Source organism: Nelumbo lutea, chromosome 8, assembly GCF_056320005.1.
Source record: "Nelumbo lutea isolate HS-2025 chromosome 8, American lotus-T2T, whole genome shotgun sequence".
Classification (NCBI taxonomy): Eukaryota; Viridiplantae; Streptophyta; class Magnoliopsida; order Proteales; family Nelumbonaceae; genus Nelumbo; species Nelumbo lutea.
The window spans coordinates 20,182,972-20,203,439 of NC_142691.1; the positions used below are offsets into that span (position 1 = coordinate 20,182,972).

The 20,468-nt window shown below is 38.2% G+C and overlaps 1 protein-coding gene across 3 annotated transcripts; it reads left to right on the plus strand.

The window, feature by feature from the left end:
* The first annotated feature begins 7,110 nt into the window (after nt 1-7,110).
* LOC148843208 (FAD-dependent oxidoreductase family protein) lies at nt 7,111-20,199 on the plus strand. 3 transcript variants are annotated; one of them, XM_088960071.1, is made up of 10 exons: nt 7,118-7,396; nt 7,499-7,556; nt 10,444-10,552; nt 10,739-10,883; nt 17,101-17,149; nt 17,251-17,394; nt 17,491-17,602; nt 18,084-18,210; nt 18,310-18,533; nt 19,649-20,199. In XM_088960071.1, exons 1-10 carry the CDS (start codon nt 7,227-7,229, stop codon nt 19,783-19,785), a joined length of 1,275 nt encoding a protein of 424 aa, XP_088816197.1. In that variant the 5' UTR covers nt 7,118-7,226; the 3' UTR covers nt 19,786-20,199. The 3 variants fall into 3 exon arrangements, with proteins under 3 accessions (XP_088816196.1, XP_088816197.1, XP_088816199.1); XM_088960073.1 differs by lacking the exon at nt 19,649-20,199 and adding an exon at nt 7,781-7,816 and having other exon boundaries at nt 7,121-7,396; nt 18,310-18,802; XM_088960070.1 differs by lacking the exon at nt 19,649-20,199 and having other exon boundaries at nt 7,111-7,396; nt 18,310-18,802.
* The last annotated feature ends 269 nt before the right edge of the window (nt 20,200-20,468 follow it).

The following is a 20,468-nucleotide window of genomic DNA, read 5'->3' on the forward strand; positions in this document are numbered from 1 at the left end:
GTTAGGGGATTTGTTTATTTACCGGGAAATGTACCAAATAACTAAGTCAAGTTTTATTTGAAATGAGTTTAGTTTTTGTTGTTTTTTTTTTCTCTATTTGAGAGTGGAGGTAACTATTATTTGAAGTCCATACTTTTTTTAAATGGATCACATGTTTAAGTAAGCATTTGTTTGAGAGTGCAAATGGCCATTTTTGAGAAGCTCTTTTCTTTGATAAAATAAGATGCCACTTATCTAGATGGGTGTTTACTAAAATGATATTGTTATGCAGGAGAGAAGAATGGAAGAAGAGAGAAAAGAGAGAGAGAGAGAGAACTAAGAGCAAAAGATCCTAGTGGCATTGCAGTTTTTTTAATATATATACTAGGGCGAGAAAAATTAAAATAAAAAAGAGTAAAAGTACAATAGTACCACTACGATACTATACATAGGAAAAATAACAATGGTTAACACTCCCCCTCAAGTTGGGACATAGATGTCAATCATGCCCAACTTGTCACATAAATCATGATGTCGTGAGTGGTGTAGTCCTTTTGTAAAGATGTCTGCAAGTTGATCTTCAGAACTGACATAGGGAGTACACACTTCCCCTGTGATAACATTCTCTCTGATAAAATGCTTATCGACTTCGATGTATTTAGTTCTATCATGTAGTACAAGGTTAGAAACAATGTTTATAGCTACTTTGTTATCACAGAATATGGTCATAGGTCTGTCCACTAGAAAACCCAACTCACTTAATAGATTCTTTATCCACATAATCTCAGTTACTTCACGAGTCATTGCTCAATATTCAGCTTCAGCACTGGATCTAACTACCACACTTTGCTTTTTGCTTCTCCAGGTAACTAGATTTCCTCCTATGAAGGTACAGTAGCCACTAGTTGACTTTTTGTCATTTAGGGATTTTTCCCAATCTGCATCAGTATACACTTCAACTTTCAAATGTTCGTGCCTTTAAAACAACAAGTCAGCACTTGGAAACCTTTTAAGGTATTAGAGGATTCTTTCTACTACTTCAAGATGAGTGGTTATACGGGCATGCACAAATTGGCTAAGGACACCAATTGCATAAGCAATGTCTGAGCGGGTCATAAAAAGATATAACAATCTTCCTATAAATCTCTAAAACTGTTCCACATCCTTGATATGTTCACCTTGGTTGTCACCTAATTTATGGTTAGGATCAATAGGGGAATCAACTGCCTTCACTCCCATTTTTCTTGTATCTTGGAGTAAACCTAGGACATACTTCATTTGGGAAATGAAGATATCCCTTTTTGAACGAGCAATTTCAATTCCTAGGAAGTATCTTAGAGGACCTAGATCATTTACTTCAAACTATGTGGCAATAAAACTCTTCAACTTTTGGATTTCATCCTTCCAATCGCCAGTGATGATTATATCATCAACATATACTATCAAAGCAACAATTTTACCTTCTCGTCTTTTCACAAACAATGTGTGATCAGATTGACATTGGTTGTATCTTTTCTATTGAACTGCTGCATGGAATCTACTGAACCAGGCTCTCAATGATTGTTTCAGCCCATATAAAGACTTTTTCAACCTGCACACCTTTTGTTCATTGCATTGAGCCTGAAAACTAGGGGGTTGTATCATGTAAACTTCATCTTCAATGTCACCATTCAAAATTGCATTCTTGATATCAAGCTGATGTAGATCCTAGTCAAGATTAACAGCAAGAGAGAATAGAACTCTAATGGAGTTCATCTTGGCAATGGGTGCAAATGTTACTACATAATCAACTCCGTACACTTGTGTAAACCCTTTTGCCACTAAATGAGTTTTATACCTCTCTACCGTGCCATCAACCATATGTTTGACTATGAACACCCATTTACATCCAACTGGATCATTTCCCTTAGAAAGATCTACAAGTTCTCATGTGTCATTTTTATGAAGGGCATTAATTTCTTTCTTCATAGCATCTGTCCATTCAGGTACTGAAAGAGCTTCTGCACATTCTTAGGGATAGGGCCACTATCAATGGATGTGAAAAAGGCTCGAAAAGATGATGAAATGTTTTCATAGGAAACAAAGTAGGAAATGAGGTGTTTAGTGATGCACGATCTATCACCTTTCCTATGAGCAATAGGAAGGTTAATGTCATTAGCAACAATATCAATTGCAATGGGTTAGGGACATCAATGAGAACCAAGATACCTGAGTGAGTATGATCCACCCCTAAAGAGTTTAATGGCATTAGAGGTACAGTTTCTAGATTCTCCATAGCTCTTGAATTTGGTTGGCTTTTGTAACAACGAAATAAGACATGAAAAGGAGGAGGATCAGGAAGAGGAGGGAGTTGAACCTATTTCTCTTCATTTCTACTCTCCCCCTGAGGAGAAACATGGAAAAAAGGCTCATTCTCAAAGAAAGAGACATTCATGGAAACATAGAATTTTCGAGAAACAGGATCAAAGCAACAGTATCCCTTTTGAGTGAAGGAGTACCTTAGGAATGTGCAAGGAATAGCACAAGGGTCCAATTTTCCATGAGTGGGTGACAAATTTTGGACAAAGCAACGATAACCAAACAAACAGAGAGGAATGGAAAGAATGGGGGCCTTAGGAAAGAGAAGCTGATGTGGGGCTTTGCACTCTATCTAAGTAGTACACAGATAGACACTTCTCCCCCTGTTTACAAGTAGATGATTCTACCTGTAGCTAGTAGATTTTTGCATAGTGTCGCAGTTCCAAATATGTTGATTTTGCTTGTTCCCAAATCTCATTTGCCATTTCAGCTCACATGAAATTCCTTTTTATTTGAAGTTGCATAGAAACTAAAAGCCAAGACATGACCATGTTGTTTTCCTGGTTCCGTCTGTCATATTTAGCACTCCTTGAATGTGGTTCTTTGATTCTCCCTTTAATATAACCTATCTTTCCCCTTGCAGTGATCTACAGTTTGATCCTTCTTGACCACTCTAAATAAATTAAACCATCAAGAGGAATAACAACTATGGGAAATGATAGGTCTACACCTCCACTCATTCCATTCAGCATTGAGGAAACACCGGATGTAGCAGAATCTTCACCACTCATGATTTAATATTCAAAAACAACTCTTAAATGGGGTACACAATTTTAAAGAAATTCAACACTGAGGGGGAACAATTTTTTTTTTCTTCAGAAACACACATCCTTTTGTAAAAACATAGGTGCTGTTACAGCACTAACAGGTCATCCCTTGTTACAAGCTCAACACAAGTGTTGCCACAATGCATACAGGTCATCTCTTGACCTAGGACTATTGTTACAGCAAGTACTGGTCACTTTTTGACCTTCAGTTCACCATAAAAGTTGTTGTTGTAGCACATAAGATGTATTGGTCACTTTTTAACCCTTAGTTCACCATAAAAGCTACTATTGAAGCACACAAAAGGTCCTCACAACCAACAGTTTCACAAGGATTAGTCGACCCCATAAAAAAGGAAAGAAATTGGTGTTGATTACCTCACATCCAATCGGCAGACCTAGTACAGGTTCTGCCTTGGCACACGACTAGAAAAAAGGCAAGAGAGAGAGAGAGAGAGAGAGAGAGAGAGAGAGAGAGAGAGAGATAGAAAATTTACTTTAGTGTGTGAGATCTTCAATCAGTCAAACAACAGATCTTCAATCAGTCAAACAAAATTTACTTTAGTGTGTGAGATCTTCATTCTGGTGCGAAGAAGAAAAAACCGTTCACTTGACTTCTTCTTTTAGATTTGATAGTCCCGCTCTGATACCATGTTATGCAGGAGAGAAGAATGAAAGAAGTTGGGAGCAAAAGATCCTGTTGACAGTACAACTTTTTTGATATATAGACTAGGGCGACATCAACTAAAATAAAAAGAGTAAAAGTACAATAGTACCCCTATGGTACTATACATAAAAAAAATAACAGCTGTTAATAGATATTTTTAAGGGAAGTTCCTGATTAGTACCTTGTACTTTGGACCTAGTCTCACCTTGGCCCCCAAACTTTAAAGCGCGACAATTCAATACATGAACTTTCAAAACATGCCAATCCACTACCTGTTGTTAATCAGTTTGTTAACCAGCCGTTAAGTGGCATTTGGAAAGATATAAATGCCCTTCAAGTGTCATCTAATTCTCTATATCAACCATCCAAACGTTGATAAAAAATGAACAGTCCCAAATCCTTGCATCTTCTATTCAAGAAAGTTGGAGTCAGGTCTCAATGGACATTTTAGTGATCCCAACTTTCTTAAATAGAAGAGGCAAGGACTTGGGGTTGTTCATTTTTTATCAATGTTTAGATGGTTGATAAAGAAAATTAGATGACACTCGAAGCGCATTTGTGTCTTTTCAAATGCCACTTTACGGCTAGTTAACAACAAGTAGTGGATTGGCATGTTTTGAAAGTTCGGGTATTGAATTGTCGAGTTTTAAAGTTTGGGGGCCAAAGTGGCACTAGGCCCAAAGTATAGGGTATTAATTGAGAATTTTCTCTATTTTTAATCTTAATATCCATTCAAACAAATTTAATAAAAAAATAAAAATGGAAGATAATACGTAGACAAGCACTTTGTGCAATCAATTTTGTTTTCTGCCCTAGGAAGTATAAGGGGTATTTTCAGAATAAACAATCTTAGACCCATGCCCTTAAACACTTTCCACTTGATCTATATGGTCACATAACCATTTCTAAATGGCAATATAAAAGGTTCTTAATGAAATGTCAATTAAGGCTCAATTTGAAAAGAATACAAATACAAATATGTACAGTATAAATACATATAAAATAATACAATGTATAAGATTTTGCGGTCTACATAATTGAACCTAAGCAAATCAGTTGCAAACTATAAGAGATGTTTTAGTTAAATACAGACTAGGACAAATTTTAGTAAATCCATAAAACTCTAGGGTGTTTTAATAAATGACTCCTAACTTATTAACCAAATGGAGTGCAAAAACAAAATAACTTATTAACTTATTTTCAAAAACAAAAATACCGGCCGAATATTTAATCAAGGAGGTATTCGACAACATGGTTGGTTTGGTTTTATTTTGCAAAAACAATCGCACATCTTAGCAGCTCCTTATAATGTTGGGCATGAGATGTATGGAAGGCCCCTTCTTAATAAGTTGTAAGGCACTAAGGCATATTGAATAATGAATTAATGATTATTGCTTATTGAATTTGGATCTCTCGAATATTGGATTTAGGTATATTTCCATCCGATTTCATCCAACCTTTCTTTGGCCCTATAGAGAAAATTTTAAGTTGGTTTTCAAGTTAAGCCTGTGTTTGGGAGTGATTCTTTTAAATATTTATTCAGTTTATTGCAAATTAGATTTCAAAAACACCTAAAAAGGCCCCCCAAAATGGGTGACTAATAAAAAAGCCAAAAAGAACGCTTTTTGGTTTTTCACCCAAAAAGCTCGGTTTTTCTTTTTTTTTTTTTTTTTTTAAAGAAACAAGGTTGAAAATTTTGGACTTCTTGTTCATGGTGTTTTGGAGAAACACTTTTATAACAAAAATAAAAAATAAAAAATAAAAAGCCTGTTTAAAATGTCACACCTAACACAAAAGCTGCTTACTCAATAAACAGTTAAAAACTTGGGCTGCGTTTGGTTGAAGGAAAAAGTAAGAAAAGGAAGGAAATAGTAGGAAAATCTATACAAAGTTTGTAAAAGTTTCTCTATCTTTTCCTTCCATTCCTTACTTTTTTTTCTTCAAACCAAACAAAACTTTATTTGAAAACCCCATTTAAAAATTAGAGAATAGAGATTATAAACAGTCCCCAAACCCCAAACACTAGTAAGATTGGTGCAAGATAAATTTCTTGGATCAGGTTTGCCACGACAGGTGTGGTTTGAGTCATAGTTGCTTGGTACATATTTGTATAGGTTTTTAATGAAATACCAAACGATTCAAAAGTATGGAAAATTATGAAAAAATCATAAATTATATAATGAATAAATAATATAAATAAAATCTATCATAAAAATCAATTATTTTTATATATTTTATAAGATGGAAAACTTAGTAATTTCTTATAGTACTTATAAATATGCATACATGAAATACGTATTTTTCATTATTAAAATGGAATAATGCATGGACTTTTCATGTCATATTTGCTGACTTTGGGTTTGACAATGACCTAGTAATTGAGATAGTGGGTTGACATACTTCCATAACAAGAGATGTGTGAATTCGCCTTCGGTAAGGACAAAGCCCGTTCTAACAACCTTTACAGTCTTATATTAAAATATCTTCATATTTATGTGATTTATTTTATGAAAAATATTTTCCAAGGGGCTGATTGATTGGTGCATGCACCGATTTGCCTTGACAAAAGTCGAAGCTCTTCATAGTGTAACCGATGGCTTTATGGGGCTTAATGTACACCCTGTAGGGTTTTCAATGGATCGAGTTTGAGTTGCTTGTAGGTTGTTCCAGTCTCATCACAAATATTAATTAGGAGGACAAAATGATAAATCCAAAACCATCCTAATTGTTAATCAGGGTAATCAGGTCTGACCCGGTAGGCCCGATTATACTGATATCTATATTTATTTATATAAATAACAACTTAAATTTTGATATTTGATAATATAATTTCAATAAAAATGACACTAAATTAGTAAATTATTTATATGTTAATAAATCAAATATTTTTAACCAGAATTAATCTTATATATTATCTATCAAATTTAGCCTTTTAAACATAAAAAATAAATAAATATTACAAAAAAAAAAAAAGAAACCTTTATATATCATTTACAAAATTATCGATTCAAAACCGGCAAGAACCACAAGCGACTCTGATTGTTAATTGGAACAAAATAACATAACCAAAACTGATGTAATCGGTTCTGTTTGATTCGGTCGGGTAGAACCGACCCATTGAGAGCCCCAGCACCCTACTCTGTCCTCACCCTGATTCCACCGTAATGTGAGATGGATACGGTGAAAGATGCAACATGCAACTATAATATGGTTCGGTTGTCAAACCGACCGGATTCAACCGCTTTACCAACTGGTCTATTCACCACAGTGCGTCAGTGCCGCTCAAGCTAGCATTGGCTCGACCAGACCGGCTTAAGGCTCTTTTACCGGATTGGAGGAGGTGGACTCTAGTAGGGAATGAATGCAGTGTAGGAGCGGGAAAGAAGAGCTAAGAAACAAGAAACTGAAGCTTGAAGACATTATCCAGTCAGCCAGGGTTCTGGTCTTCTGAGCAAAGGATGGTTCTCCATCTTGGCATCAGAAACCCTAGCCCTATATTGTTACCGTTGGGAAGGAATTCTCTGGTGACCCTTCATGGGCACCGGCAACCCAATGGAAATGTTTGTTCATTATCCATTGTGTCTTCTTCGATCCGTTCCTTCGCTTCCTCCGCTCAACCACCTCTCAGGTTTTCGTCTTATCCTTCTTCATTTTTCAATCTCTTCTTATGTATAGGAAGGCATGTTTGAATATCTTTAACAATCCCAGTTTGCTTTCCTTCGCGTTTCAGGTATGCAGTGCTTGGAGCTGGTTTTGCTGGACTCTCTGTGGCTTGGCATCTGTTAAAGGTACTTGAACCTGGATATACATGAGTGCTTATGTAGGTTTACTAATTTAATATATTTTCTTGTTCTCGGTAATCTGGACTTTATGGTTCAGTTTATACGTCTGATGAGTCTCTTTCTTTCAATGCTCGAACATTTCTTTGGAAGTCATGCAAAAGTATTGGTCTTGTGTGAAACATGGAACTATGTGCTATGTATTTGATCTTCTCTTTTCCATTGAATAATAGGGTCACCGAAAAGCATGGAAATGGTAACAGAGTCTGGTAAGCATCGTACTTCGGGTGTTTACCCTAATGCTTTTGCCGAGTTATTCATGGATCGGGATGCCCAATTATAGGCACAACCTAACTAGCCCAAATTCTACATTAATTGGGTGATCCTATGAATTTTATCAATTGCATTTTCTTTGACAGGAAGAAATATAGTATGCCAACGTTGTCTCTAGTTTGGATCATATGTATATGTTTACCCTCTTTCCCCTTTCTTCTTGCGGTTCTTCAGGCTGCTTGTTTATGATGGAGGATAGGAGGCTATGTAATCTGGGTAAACCATCTTTTAGAATTGTGCATTTAAATTGGGGCATGACTTGGCTCTAATTATGGGGACCATCCTTCCTACTTAGGTCTCAACGTTAGCAGCTTAATGATCTGATTCTGCTATTCTAAGGCTAGCCTTGGTCTTTTGGACTTTATCAGCTTGCATCAGATCATAGTGCTTGGGTCCTATGTTACACTGACACAGCAAGCCCAAGGCATAGACGAAGTCTCTGGTGCAGAGGTTACATCAAGTGTCCAACACTGACAAAGTACCCTTTTGTTTCTTAGGCAGCTAGTGGTTTGAGGATTAATTGTAGAAAAATTGGAATCTTTCAGGTGGAAAAATTACTGAACATTAAATATACCAGCATGTTGGATTTTGGAATATCTTTTTAGCCCAGTACCTGCGTGAAATTGCATCTAGGAGCTAGTTTTAAATTCTTGTTCATTTGATATCTGATAAAGATTTAGGAAGAAATTTACAAGTTGGAACAGGAATCATCACCAGAAGGAGGTAAGAACACTTTAACATGCAATTCCTTAGCTAACTTGATTGTTTATGATGAATCCTTATCCTGTCTTCCAACTTTTTAGTTCAGAGATTCAAATTCTTGGTAAGAACATTTTTTCAAACGGAATTGGTGATGGGAAGAAATGTAATCTAGTGGGTTGTAATGAAATCCTAGCCCAAAGGATTAGGGAGTGATATGACAATCAGACAGGATTATCTAAGGTTGATATAGGATAGGAAGGGTTTGCCCTATGGATTCAGAAATGGTGGGTTAATGGAGGAGTTGGATCTGAAAATAATCAAGGGAATGGTTTCAGATCTGGAATGGGTTTAATGGTAGGGTTGGGAAAGATGGTTTTGTGCCTGAAATATCTAGAACTGAGATTAGAGGAATTTCAGATCTCTAATGCAAACTTAAGAAAGGGAAATACAGAGGACAAAGTAGGCTAAATTCTGCCAAAGGATGAAGACTACAGGAAGGAGCATGCACTTTAGAATATATAGGTTGAAAAGGGAAAATAAGAGAGAGAGGAAGATCATACCTCTAAGTACCACAATAAAAAAACTTCAAATTTATTTCAAAACACAATCCATCTCTTAGGGAAATCCTAACAATATATTTATAAAGCTTTATAGGCCAAGCATATGCTTAGCACTCAGGAACTTCTAGTATCTCATAAAAATCATAAATTAATAGGACATAGAACAAAATTTTCCTATGAACAATAGTAATTATTGCAAATAGTAATTTCAAGCTTTTTCTATCTACGGCCTGGCGCCTCTTAATGGACTTCCCTATGGGAATAGCTGGATTTATAGGTTCCAACAATGACACCCACTTAGGATGTTCTTCCCATATTCCAAAATTTCTTTCTCCTTGATTTCTCCTCAATTTCAACTCTTGCAATGGAGCTTCCTCTAACTGCTTAGATCCTAATACAATCGGAAAGAAATTCTAGCTAGGTGCATGGGTTCTTTAGGCAATAATTCTTAAGTGTTTTACTTTCTTCCCCTTTTAATTCATTTATGGAACAATTATAATTGTATTTTGAACCATAATTTTGTGTTCTCATTTAGAGTCCATCTAAGTGCCACATAGGCATTTTGACTTCATAGTACCAAATCATGTTTGGTTAGGTAGATTTAACTTCAAATGTTGGCACCACCCTTTACATTGGGTTATGTGCATGGGGGTGTTGAGGAAAATATCTTTTTGGTGTTTCTCCCATCAGGGAGGTGTTTCCACTTTAGTTGCCTTATGCGATGCTTACCGGTACTTATGTTTTTTCTTTTTTTGATAAATTAGTGATACTTATGTTTTTAAGCTACAATAAATAATTGTGCATTGTGTTATGTGCCAAAATACCTTAACTTCCAAATTTCCAATGCTATAATTCGGGTAAAAATGTTGAGACTTAAAACACCATTGCATCAAAAGCCTACCATATATCCTCATGACACTTGCTCTACTCCATTCATATGAACTCTTGTAGTCAAATTAGGAGTATAATACTTAACAGTTTCCTCATGACAATAACAAAATTCAGTTAGCTTAGGCCATCCTTCAATCCCTTCAAACCTGATCAACTGCACTCAGATCTGAGCAAAAGCCTGGGGTACTGTCAAAACGATTGGAAGATTTCAAATCATACAATAGATGGCCTGACCATTTGGATAGTTCATACTGGTAACCATGTCTGAACATATGACAAATCCCTATCGGAACAGAAATGAGCCTGGACTGCTTGTCAACAATTGCTTTTGTTTCTAAGTGATGTTTTATGTGACCAGATTCATGCACTACCAGATGCTTTTATTTGATTGTCATGATCTTCTTTCACAGCAAGCATCGAAGGAGATGAAATTATGCATTGACATCTATGATGAGGTTGGCATTGGAGGTGGTGCTTCTGGGGTTTCTGGAGGACTGATTCATCCTTATTCTCCTAAAGGTTCCTCATCTCCTTTTATCTAATTTAGGGTATGAATGGATCAGACCTTGATGACGTGATATCGTTCTTTTATCTCTTCACTTTTCTTGCTAAGAAGCATTTGTTTTTCTGAGGTGATGCATCCTTCATTCTAGTAATAAAACTAGTTTAAGCTTTTGTCATGCAAAACAGTTCAATTTTTTGCAGCTAAGCTTCTTTGGAGGGGTGCAGAGTGTTGGAAAGAGTGTTTAGAGCTCTTAAACATTGCAGAAGCAGCTATTATCTCTAGGGAGCTAGACAGGCTAACCCAAGATTTGAATCAGAACAATGATGAATCAATAGTTTGGAGAAGGTTTGGTCCCTTAATTTCTTTCCATCATGTATTGGTATTTTTCTGTAGCTTGTATACCACCCAGAATGTTTTTTCTTTTTGATCTACATTTAACTATTCTGTGTTTGTACAGTTTTAATTTCATCAAAATTTTGAATAAACTGTATTCTGATATTAGTAAATTTTGATTGGAGATGGATTCTAGACCAGAAATTTAGGCAAATAATTCAGACTTTCGATTTTGTGCAAATGAGTTGTATTAGTGGAATTGTTCAAGTATATGGATTTTTTGGTAGTTGTTAGTGTAGGGGTATTTCTGTCTTTATACCTTGATTGATGTTGCTGATTTGTAATGTTGTGTTGAAACATGTGCTCTTAACTTAAGTAAGGGCACATAGGTCTTTTCAGTTATGTTTTAATAATAGTATAAATACTTACTGGCCGACTGGGAGAAGTCAAGTTGACTCTTTCAGTTCGAACCAGAATTCTCTCTTCTCTCTTTCTCTCTTTCTCTATCACTCTTTCTTCTTCTACATAACTGAACTCAGTTAGGCCGAACTCTAAGGCAGACCTGAATTCTAACATGGTATCAGAGTAGGTTAAATCTGCCTAGATTTCTGCTTGCCTAGGGTTCATTCTCTACGCACCCTATCTAGGGTTTTCCTCTTTTTTTTTTTGTGTTCGATTGGAGATAAGGGAAAAGGGCTGAAAAGGAGTGATCGCCCTCTTCCCTTGGGGGTCTCTATGCCTCTAGTCAGGTCGTATGTGGTCGGTTGCTGTGATTTCTGAGGTCGCCCTCTCCTAGTAGAGGAAGAATAGAGGGCCGAACTGTGTGTGGTTGTTGTGTGTGGACTGCTCTCCTGCTCGCATGGGTGTTACTTCAGCGATAAGGTAAGAGATTTCAGTTCTTGATATCTGTTATGGATTAAATAGGAGGTGTGTTTCAGACCATTTGCTAGTGTTTCGGCCAGTAAGGGCTAGGGTTTATGCTGGTTTCTTTGTGCATGTTGAAGGAAGAGATATGATCATATAGTGGTGAGATTTCAGGTAGTTGTAGGAGCAGGGTTTGTGGTGTAAAGAGCACACATTCCAACAACAATTAATGCTGCAATCAGTGTGACAGGTGTGACCTAGTGGTGTGTAGTGTGCAGATCTCAGTGATAATAGAATTCAGCAAGTGTGCAGAATTGGTGATAACATAATGGGAGACAGTATAGTGTGATGGTGCCTACAGACTACCTGAATGTTCAGATGACCTCCATTAAGTTAAATGGAGAGAATTATGTGCCTTGGGCTAAATCCGTTGAAGTCTTTCTAAAGGCAAAGAAGAAGGTAAAACATATCAGAGAGGAGAAACCCTCCTCTGACTCTCACGAGTATGAAAATTGGGAGCAAGAGGACGCTCAGATCATCACATGGTTGTGGAACTGTATGGAACCCAGGATTAGTGTGAACTTCATGTTCCTTGATACTGCCAAAGACGTGTGGGACCATGTGAAAAAATTGTATTTGGGGCAGGACAATACAACCAGAGTTTATCAGCTTTATCAAAAGTACTTTAATCTGTAATAGGACAATTAGAGTCTTGAGGAGTACTATGCCAACATGAGGAACATACGTATTGAGTTGAATGTCTATCATCCTCTCACTTTTGATGTCAAGATTCAACAACAACAGAGAGAGCAGCTTGATGTGACTAGATTTTTGGTGGGACTAAAGTCTGAATATGAACCAGTACGAGCTCAGATATTGGGGGGATCAGCTCTTCCGTCCCTAGAAGAGGTATTTGCTCGACTTCAGAGGTATGCCTTTGCTGCATCGAGAGGCCGTGGTGGTAGAGGTGGAGCTCGGGGAGCTCAGTCTGGCCGTGGTGTTGGTAGTGGTTCTGCATATGGCTGAAGTGGCAATGGTGGCTCTACTTATAATCGTGGTGGTGGTCGTACTGGGAGCAGAGATTTAGGGGGAGCCCGTGGTAGAGGACGTAGCTCAGGCCCGAGGAAGTGCACTCATTGTGGTATGGATGGACATACCATCAACTATTGTTATGATTTACATGGTCCTCCCTCAACTTGGGCCAATCATGTCGCAACCGGTGACTCAAGCTCCAGCTTTAAACAAGAGAATCATTCATCTGACCAGTTGCCTCCTACATCCACAGATGGTCTCATGAAGGAGATGGTGAGTGTTCCCCGTGATGAATATGAGAGGTTTATCCAATCACAGCAGAACACGGCGACTTTTGCTCACTCAGGTATGGCTTGTCTGGCATCTACACTCAATCCCTGGATCATTGACTTTGGAGCCTCCGATCACATGACTGGAACTCCAGGTGTGTTTTCCTCCTTATCTCATTGCTCAACATCACAATCTGTCACCCTTGCTAATGGTTCCACATCCTCAATTTGTGGTGTTGGTAATGTTGACCTAGATCCTGTATCCCTCTCATTAGTTCTGTATGTTCCTAAATTGCCTTTTAACCTTATGTCTGTTAGTAAGTTAACCAAATCACTTAGTTGCTCCATTACCTTTTATCCTTCTATGTGTGTCTTTCAGGATCTCAAGACAGGGATGAAGATTGGTGGAGGGCATGAAGCAGGTGGGTGGTGGTGGTAGAACTTCAACAGCTCTCCAGTCATCTCTTTCTCCTCTCCAGTGGCATTGCCGATTTGGTCATCCGTCGCTCAAAGTCTTGAAGTCCTCGGTTCCGTCCTTGAGTCAGCTTTCTGTTTTGGATTGTGAGTCGTGTCAGTTTGGGAAACACCATCGTGTTCCCTTTAGTTCTAGGGTTGATAACCGTGTGTCGAGTCCTTTTTCTTTAGTTCATTCAAATGTTTGGGGTCCTTATAAAGTAATGTCATATAATGGATACATATATTTTGTCATTTTTGTGGATGATTTTCCAAGGATGACGTGGCTCTATTTAATGAAAGAAAGAAGTGAATTGTTTACCATTTTCCAAAAATTTTATGCTGAAATTCGTAACCAATTTGGTACCCACATCAAAGTTTTTCGTTTTGATAATGGCCGCGAATATTTATCCTCATAATTTCAGGAATACTTGGACCAACACGGCATTATACATCAGACCTCGTGTACCTACACCCCACAACAAAACGGGGTGGCTGAGAGAAAGAATCGCCATCTCCTTGAAACAGCAAGATCCCTAATGCATCACATGCATGTTCCCAAACCTTTTTGGAGTGATGCAGTGCTTACCTCTTGTTTTCTGATTAATTGGATGCCCACGTTCATCCTTGATGGTCAGTCTCCGTTTTTCGGTGTGTCTGTTTTGTCCATAATCTGGGTCCTGGGAACGACAAGTTTGATGCCCGTTCTCTCAAGTGCATCTTTCTTGGCTATTCTTGGACCTAGAAAGGGTATAGGTGTTACCATCCTAGTTCTCGACGGTCCTTTGTGTGTGTTGATGCCAGTTTCTTTGAGTCTACTACGTTCTTTTTAGGGTCTGGTGATGCTTCTTCCTCCTCATCACCTCCTCCCCTTCCACTTCCCGTTGTTGTGACCAAATCCATGCCTCCGGTGCCACCACCTGTTCAACGCCCACCTATCCGTCATGTGTATACACATCGCCCACGTGCACCGGATACTACTCCTCCGGCTACATCTCCGTCGACGGATCCGGCACCAGAACCCCACTTGGCATCTGAGATTGATCTACCCATTGCTTTGCGGAAAGGTAAACGTACTTGCACCCTTCATCCCATTTCTAATTATGTTTCTCTTACTCACCTTTCCGCTTCCCATCACCAGTTTGTTACCTTGTTATCATCAGTTATTGTTCCTAAAGATGTCCAGGAAGCCCTTGCCTCTCCAGGGTGGTGCCGTGCCATGGAAGAAGAACTCTCAGCCCTTCATCATAATCATACTTGGGACCTCGCTGCTCTTCCTCCTGGGAAGCAAGTTGTTGGTTGTAAGTGGGTTTATACGGTTAAGTATCTGCCTGATGGTAGTGTTGAACGCCTGAAAGCGCGATTAGTTGCAAAAGGGTACTCCCAAACCTATGGCATTGACCACACAGAGACCTTCTCACCGGTTGCTAAGATAGGGTCAGTTCGTGTTGTGATCTCTCTTGCAGCCATGTATGAGTGGCCACTATATCAGCTTGATATCAAGAATGCCATTTTGCATGGTGACTTACTCGAGGAGGTTTACATGGAGCAACCTCCAGGGTTTGTTGCTCAGGGGGAGGATGGTAAGGTGTGCAGACTAAGGCAGGCTATATATGGGCTTAAACAGTCTCCTCGAGCATGGATTGGTAGGTTCAGTGAGGTGGTAAAGAAGTTTGGCATGAAACAGTGCAAAGTTGGCCATTCTGTATTTAGTCATGATTCTCCGGGAGGAAAAATACTGTTGGTGGTGTATGTAGATGATATTGTTATCACTGGGAATGATAACATTGGTATTGATAGGCTGAAGACTTATCTGCAGGATCACTTTCAGACAAAGGATCTGGGTAAACTGAAATACTTCTTGGGGATAGAGGTAGCGAGATCCAAGTATGGGATTAACCTGTGCCAGAGGAAGTATGTGCTTGATTTGCTGGAAGAAACAGGCTTGTTGGGTGCCAAACCAGCTGAAACACCCATGGACACAAATACCAAGCTAAGCAATGATATGGGTGAAGTGTTTGAAGACCCTGGCAGATACCGACGACTTGTGGGCAAACTGAACTACCTAACCCTTACTAGACCAGACATCTGATTTGTAGTTAGTGTGGTAAGCTAGTTCATGCAAAAACCTCTGACTCATTGGAATGCGGTTCTGAGAATTGTGAAGTATCTAAAAGGGGCCCCGGGTCGCGGTCTGATATACATGAGTGGGGGAAAACTTGAAATAGAAGGGTATTCCGATGCTGATTGGGCCGGTTCTATGTTTGATAGGCGGTCTACTACAGGCTATTGCACGTTTTTGGGAGGTAACCTGGTGACACGGAAAAGTAAGAAGCAGACGGTTGTGGCAAGAAGCAGTGTAGAGGTAGAATATAGGGCTATGGCGCATACCGCTTGTGAATTAGTGTGGCTAAGGAACCTTCTACAGGAAGTAGGGTACAACATTAACACTCCAATGAAGCTCTATTGTGATAATCAGGCTACAGTTCATATCTCCTCTAATCCAGTGTTTCATGAAAGAACCAAGCACATTGAGGTTGACTGTCACTTTGTGAGGGAGAAGGTGCTGAATGGAGAGCTAGACACTACACATGTTAATACAGGAAATCAGTGGGCTGACTTATTTACAAAATGCTTGAGTCGGGGAAGAGTGGACTACATATGTAACAAGCTGGGAGTATATGATATATACTCACCAGCTTGAGGGGGGTGTTAGCGTAGGGGTATTTCTGTCTTTATACCTTGATTGATGTTGCTGATCTGTAATGTTGTGTTGAAACATGTGCTCTTAACTTAAGTAAGGGCACATAGGTCTTTTCAGTTATGTTTTAATAATAATATAAATACTTACTGGCCGACTGGGAGAAGTCAAGTTGACTCTTTCAGTTCGAACCAGAATTCTCTCGTCTCTTTCTCTCTTTCTCTCTTTCACTATCACTCTTTCTTCTTCTACATAACTGAACTCAGTCAGGCCGAACTCTAAGGCAGACCTGAATTCTAACAGTAGTAAATAAAAAAGAAAATTTTATTAAATGAAAAAAAAGGTACATCAAAGATTACATCAAATCGATGATGAGAAATCACCCAAAGCAAACAGAAAAACTCTAACCAGAATTCAGCCTTGTGCAAAATTACAGAACAGTTAATTTCAGCTTGGGGTTTTAATTGGGCAAGAACTGGGAAGAAAAAGTTGAGACTAGTAGATGCAGGACCATAGGAACATTTTAGTTTTTCTTCGTCTTGAGTGCCAAATTGGTTACATATTAACCCTTCTTGCCATAAGGTGCTTGAGCCTTGTGGGAGTTGGTTCTCACAAACATAAATGAAACTCTTGAAATTCATTAGTAAAGGGGTTCATGCACTATGCTGCACATGCACTTCAAATGGAATAATGGATTCATGTAAATGTTAATTTGGATCTTTAGTTATATTATACTTTCTGATGAACTGTTTGCTACTAATTGTCAGAGTGCCCCCTATGAGATTATCCCTTATTTCTTGATGAACTAGGCTATGGATATCTATTCCATTATCTGCATGTTTTTCTTCCATTTTTCCAAACAAAATATCTCTTTGTTCTTAGCTTACATGTCCGATGAATGTTGAATTAGGGGCATCTTGAGGCCAGCAACCATGAAAAATGTGGATATATTGAATGAGGTGATTTTCTCTAACTTAACTTTCTTAATTATAAATTAGGATATCTTTCTTTTTGAAACTTTTCTTCACAATGATCTTTGTTTATTGCTTTATGAGATTAGAATGCTCGAAACTGCTTGGAAAGTTGCAGAATAGAGTCCATAGATAAGGATGCTGCTCAAAATCTCATTCCTAATATATGTGTGCCTCTCTCTGCCATTTTTATGCCTGAAGCCATGATTATCCATCCCCAACGCTATCTTCAAGTCTGAGTAAAGCAGTCCTATTTCCCATTTCATTTCATCTATTGTGGATTTTACTAAATACATATATGAACCATCTGTTTTTTGATTATTTTGTAGGCACTTTTCTTAGCATGCAAAAAACTAGTGAAGAGTTCATTGGTGTCAGGTTATGAAGAGAAAGAAATAAATTTGCACAAGAAATCTGTTCACAAACTCATTGAACTAGCAGGTAACATCACATGCTACACTTCCAGGTTCATTCAATCAGCATCTCGTTAGTGAATTGGTTATAGAAGGACCAAAACAGATCCATGCCATTATTTTTTCCTGTATATGCAGCATGTGTATATTTTCTTCAATGCTTCTAAAAAATTTTCTATTTAAATTACCTGGCATTTTCCAGCATTGTGAAGCCTGAATAAGGATAACGGTATTTAGAGTTATTATACATTCATTTTCAACCGAACATGGTTGGTTCACATACATATTTTGGAGCTAAGCTTTTTCTTATTGCATGTGGAAGAAGCCTGTAAAGGCCAAAAGGACCACTGGTTATAATCACCAAGATTCTCAGTTGTGATTTTATCTCTCTCAAGTTAATCCACTTGGAGATGACTAGAACTGTAATAAATTTTTTAAGCCAATTGTAATATTCATCATTAGGGACCAAGATAAAGATCACAAGTCGTAACTGAAATTATGATGTACAGGGGAATACAATGCCATAATAATATGTCTAGGTGCGAAAGCAGGCACACTTCCAGAGCTATCAGGAAAGCTCCCTTTGAGGACATGCAGAGGTGTTGTTGCTCACCTGCAGTTGCCCAACGATATAGAGTAACATCAATCTTTTACTCAGATGTTTTGTTTTCCTTTCTTTTTTACCTCTCTTTGTGGCAGTATATTTTTGGGGTCATTTTCATGTATGTGTTTCAGAGATGAATATGGAGAGCATAGCCCTTCAATCTTGTCAGATGCTTGGCTTGCCGTCCAGGGGCCTCGTGATATGGTTATGGGCTCAACATGGGATTGGAAATCAAGAAATTATTCACCTAATGTGTCTGCAGAGGAGGCTTCATTTGCCCTCGAAGAGCTTCTACCAAAGGCCTCAGCCAATTACCCTGGCATACAGAAGTGGATTTTTAAAGGAGCAAGAGCAGGTGTGAGAGCCATGCCACCAAAAACTCCTCTTGGATCACTTCCAATTTTGGGTTGCATTGATGATTTTGTTGATGGAAAAGACGGAACTAAATATTGGTTAGTTGGGGGGCTTGGGTCAAGGGGTCTGCTTTATCATGGTTGGCTTGGAAAATTAATGGCTGGAGCTGTACTTTCTTGTAATGAAGATGTCCTTCCTTCTGAATTAACCTCATGGAAGAAAATAAAATTATTATAATGAAAAGAAAGTAAAAGAGAATCAACTTTCAAATCTGATCTCATTATCCTGTTTATTTTATGGATCTTTATGGATCCACCTTTCCGTTAAATGTTCCAGCTTCCAGGATGCTTTAGCCCTTTTGTTGCTTTTTCAGCTTGCAGAGGAATAAAATAATAGCAATATGATAATCCACAAGGAAGCCAAAAGAGACAAATTGTTAGGAAAATAGTTTCAGAAAACATGATTGAAGCTCTTAAGGTCAATTTAAAGATCCTATCTTTAGAATGTTAGAGTGGCCATAGGCCCTCGTTTAATCCTCAACATGTTGGAATATCCAATGGCCATGTGACAATCCACATGTTGATGGAAGATGATTTTATGGTTATCTCCATGCAACACTCTCACACACAATCATTCATTTTAAATTATTACTTATTTTTTTTTATAAAAAGTAAATTTATTTGATTGTTTATTTGAAAATGTTTTTATGCAGGGAGATATCAATATTGTTGGATTATTTTGGATTCAAATTCCAGCTCATATTGGGTCAATGGATATCCATTTGACCCAGTTTAGACTGGATGACCATGTGGATAGATCCTTGGTCAGTATGAGACATTTGTCTCAATCTAGAGAGGCCTTGACTTGGTCTTCCCTCCAAATGTTCAAGTCGGTTATGCTCCCTCAAAACAAGGGAATGTTGGGGAAAGACTTATACATATGGCTATCGCAAAGATAGCAATGTGTGCAAAAAAATCAAAGATAATTCGGAAGGTCAAGCAACCTCCAAATTTCGGCTCCATCTAGATTTGACAGTTCTCTCTTGCATTTTGTTCGAGAGATAGGTGTCTTGGATCCTGTATTGTGTAGCTAATCTTATTCTCTCTTTGTATGTAGGTTTGATACACCAAGATCTCAGCCGTTCACCTCTGCATCTACTCGGTCCATCACTGGTATCGGAGCTAAACATCGATTGGCAGATTTCTGAGTGTAGCCGCACCACACTGGGTAGCACCCCATCTTTTAAGCTTTAGAAAAGGGAGAGGAGAGAGAATACAACCAGATCGAGAGTTTCCTCCTTTCTCCACCGAAGCACTGTTTGAGGGTTTCGTCAGCTCTCCCATGTACGCATCTGTTCAAGCCTCCGACTATAGTTATTCACTGCGAAGAACTAGATCGAAGTTTTTCCTCCACTGAAATCCTATTTTGGGTCTTCTTTCTTCTTCGTCGAGATATCAAACAAGTTCTTGCTCCAACAACTCGAAACGAACAGAAACTTTAGCGACTCAAAACCTAGTTCCAATTTCCTTATTATTTTTGTTCGAAAGAGACGCCTATTCGAGTTTTCTCGAAAGATATATGAACCTGCTGCTCAAAGAATTGCAAAATTTTATCTTAGATTTGAAGTTTGAAGCAAGAAACCCTAAATAAATTTAGGGCTTTTACTATTTTCGTTCACTACAAAACAAATCTAGTTAGATAAGGTGGATTCGACCAGTGAGTCGAACCCAAGCATTTCAAATCGGGTATTAGAGTTTTATTTATTTGCTTATTTTTCCCATTTCAATTTTTGTTCAGTTTTGAAATCGTTGATTCCTAAATCTTATTAATTATTTATTGTCATTTTTTTTATGATACATTTTTTTTGGGCTCCAAACCACTTAGAAGTATCATTGCCGAATGCCAAAGCTGCTGCTGAATTAAAAGGAACAGTGGG

Excerpts from the sequence above, each read along its gene's own strand:
- LOC148843208 (XM_088960070.1), top strand. The coding sequence starts at position 7,227 with ATGGTTCTCCATCTTGGCATCAGAAACCCTAGCCCTATATTGTTACCG. Across the intron at positions 7,557-10,443 it reads TGGCTTGGCATCTGTTAAAG|CAAGCATCGAAGGAGATGAA; the intron begins GTACTTGAACCT and ends CTTCTTTCACAG. Across the intron at positions 17,395-17,490 it reads ATCCCCAACGCTATCTTCAA|GCACTTTTCTTAGCATGCAA; the intron begins GTCTGAGTAAAG and ends ATTATTTTGTAG.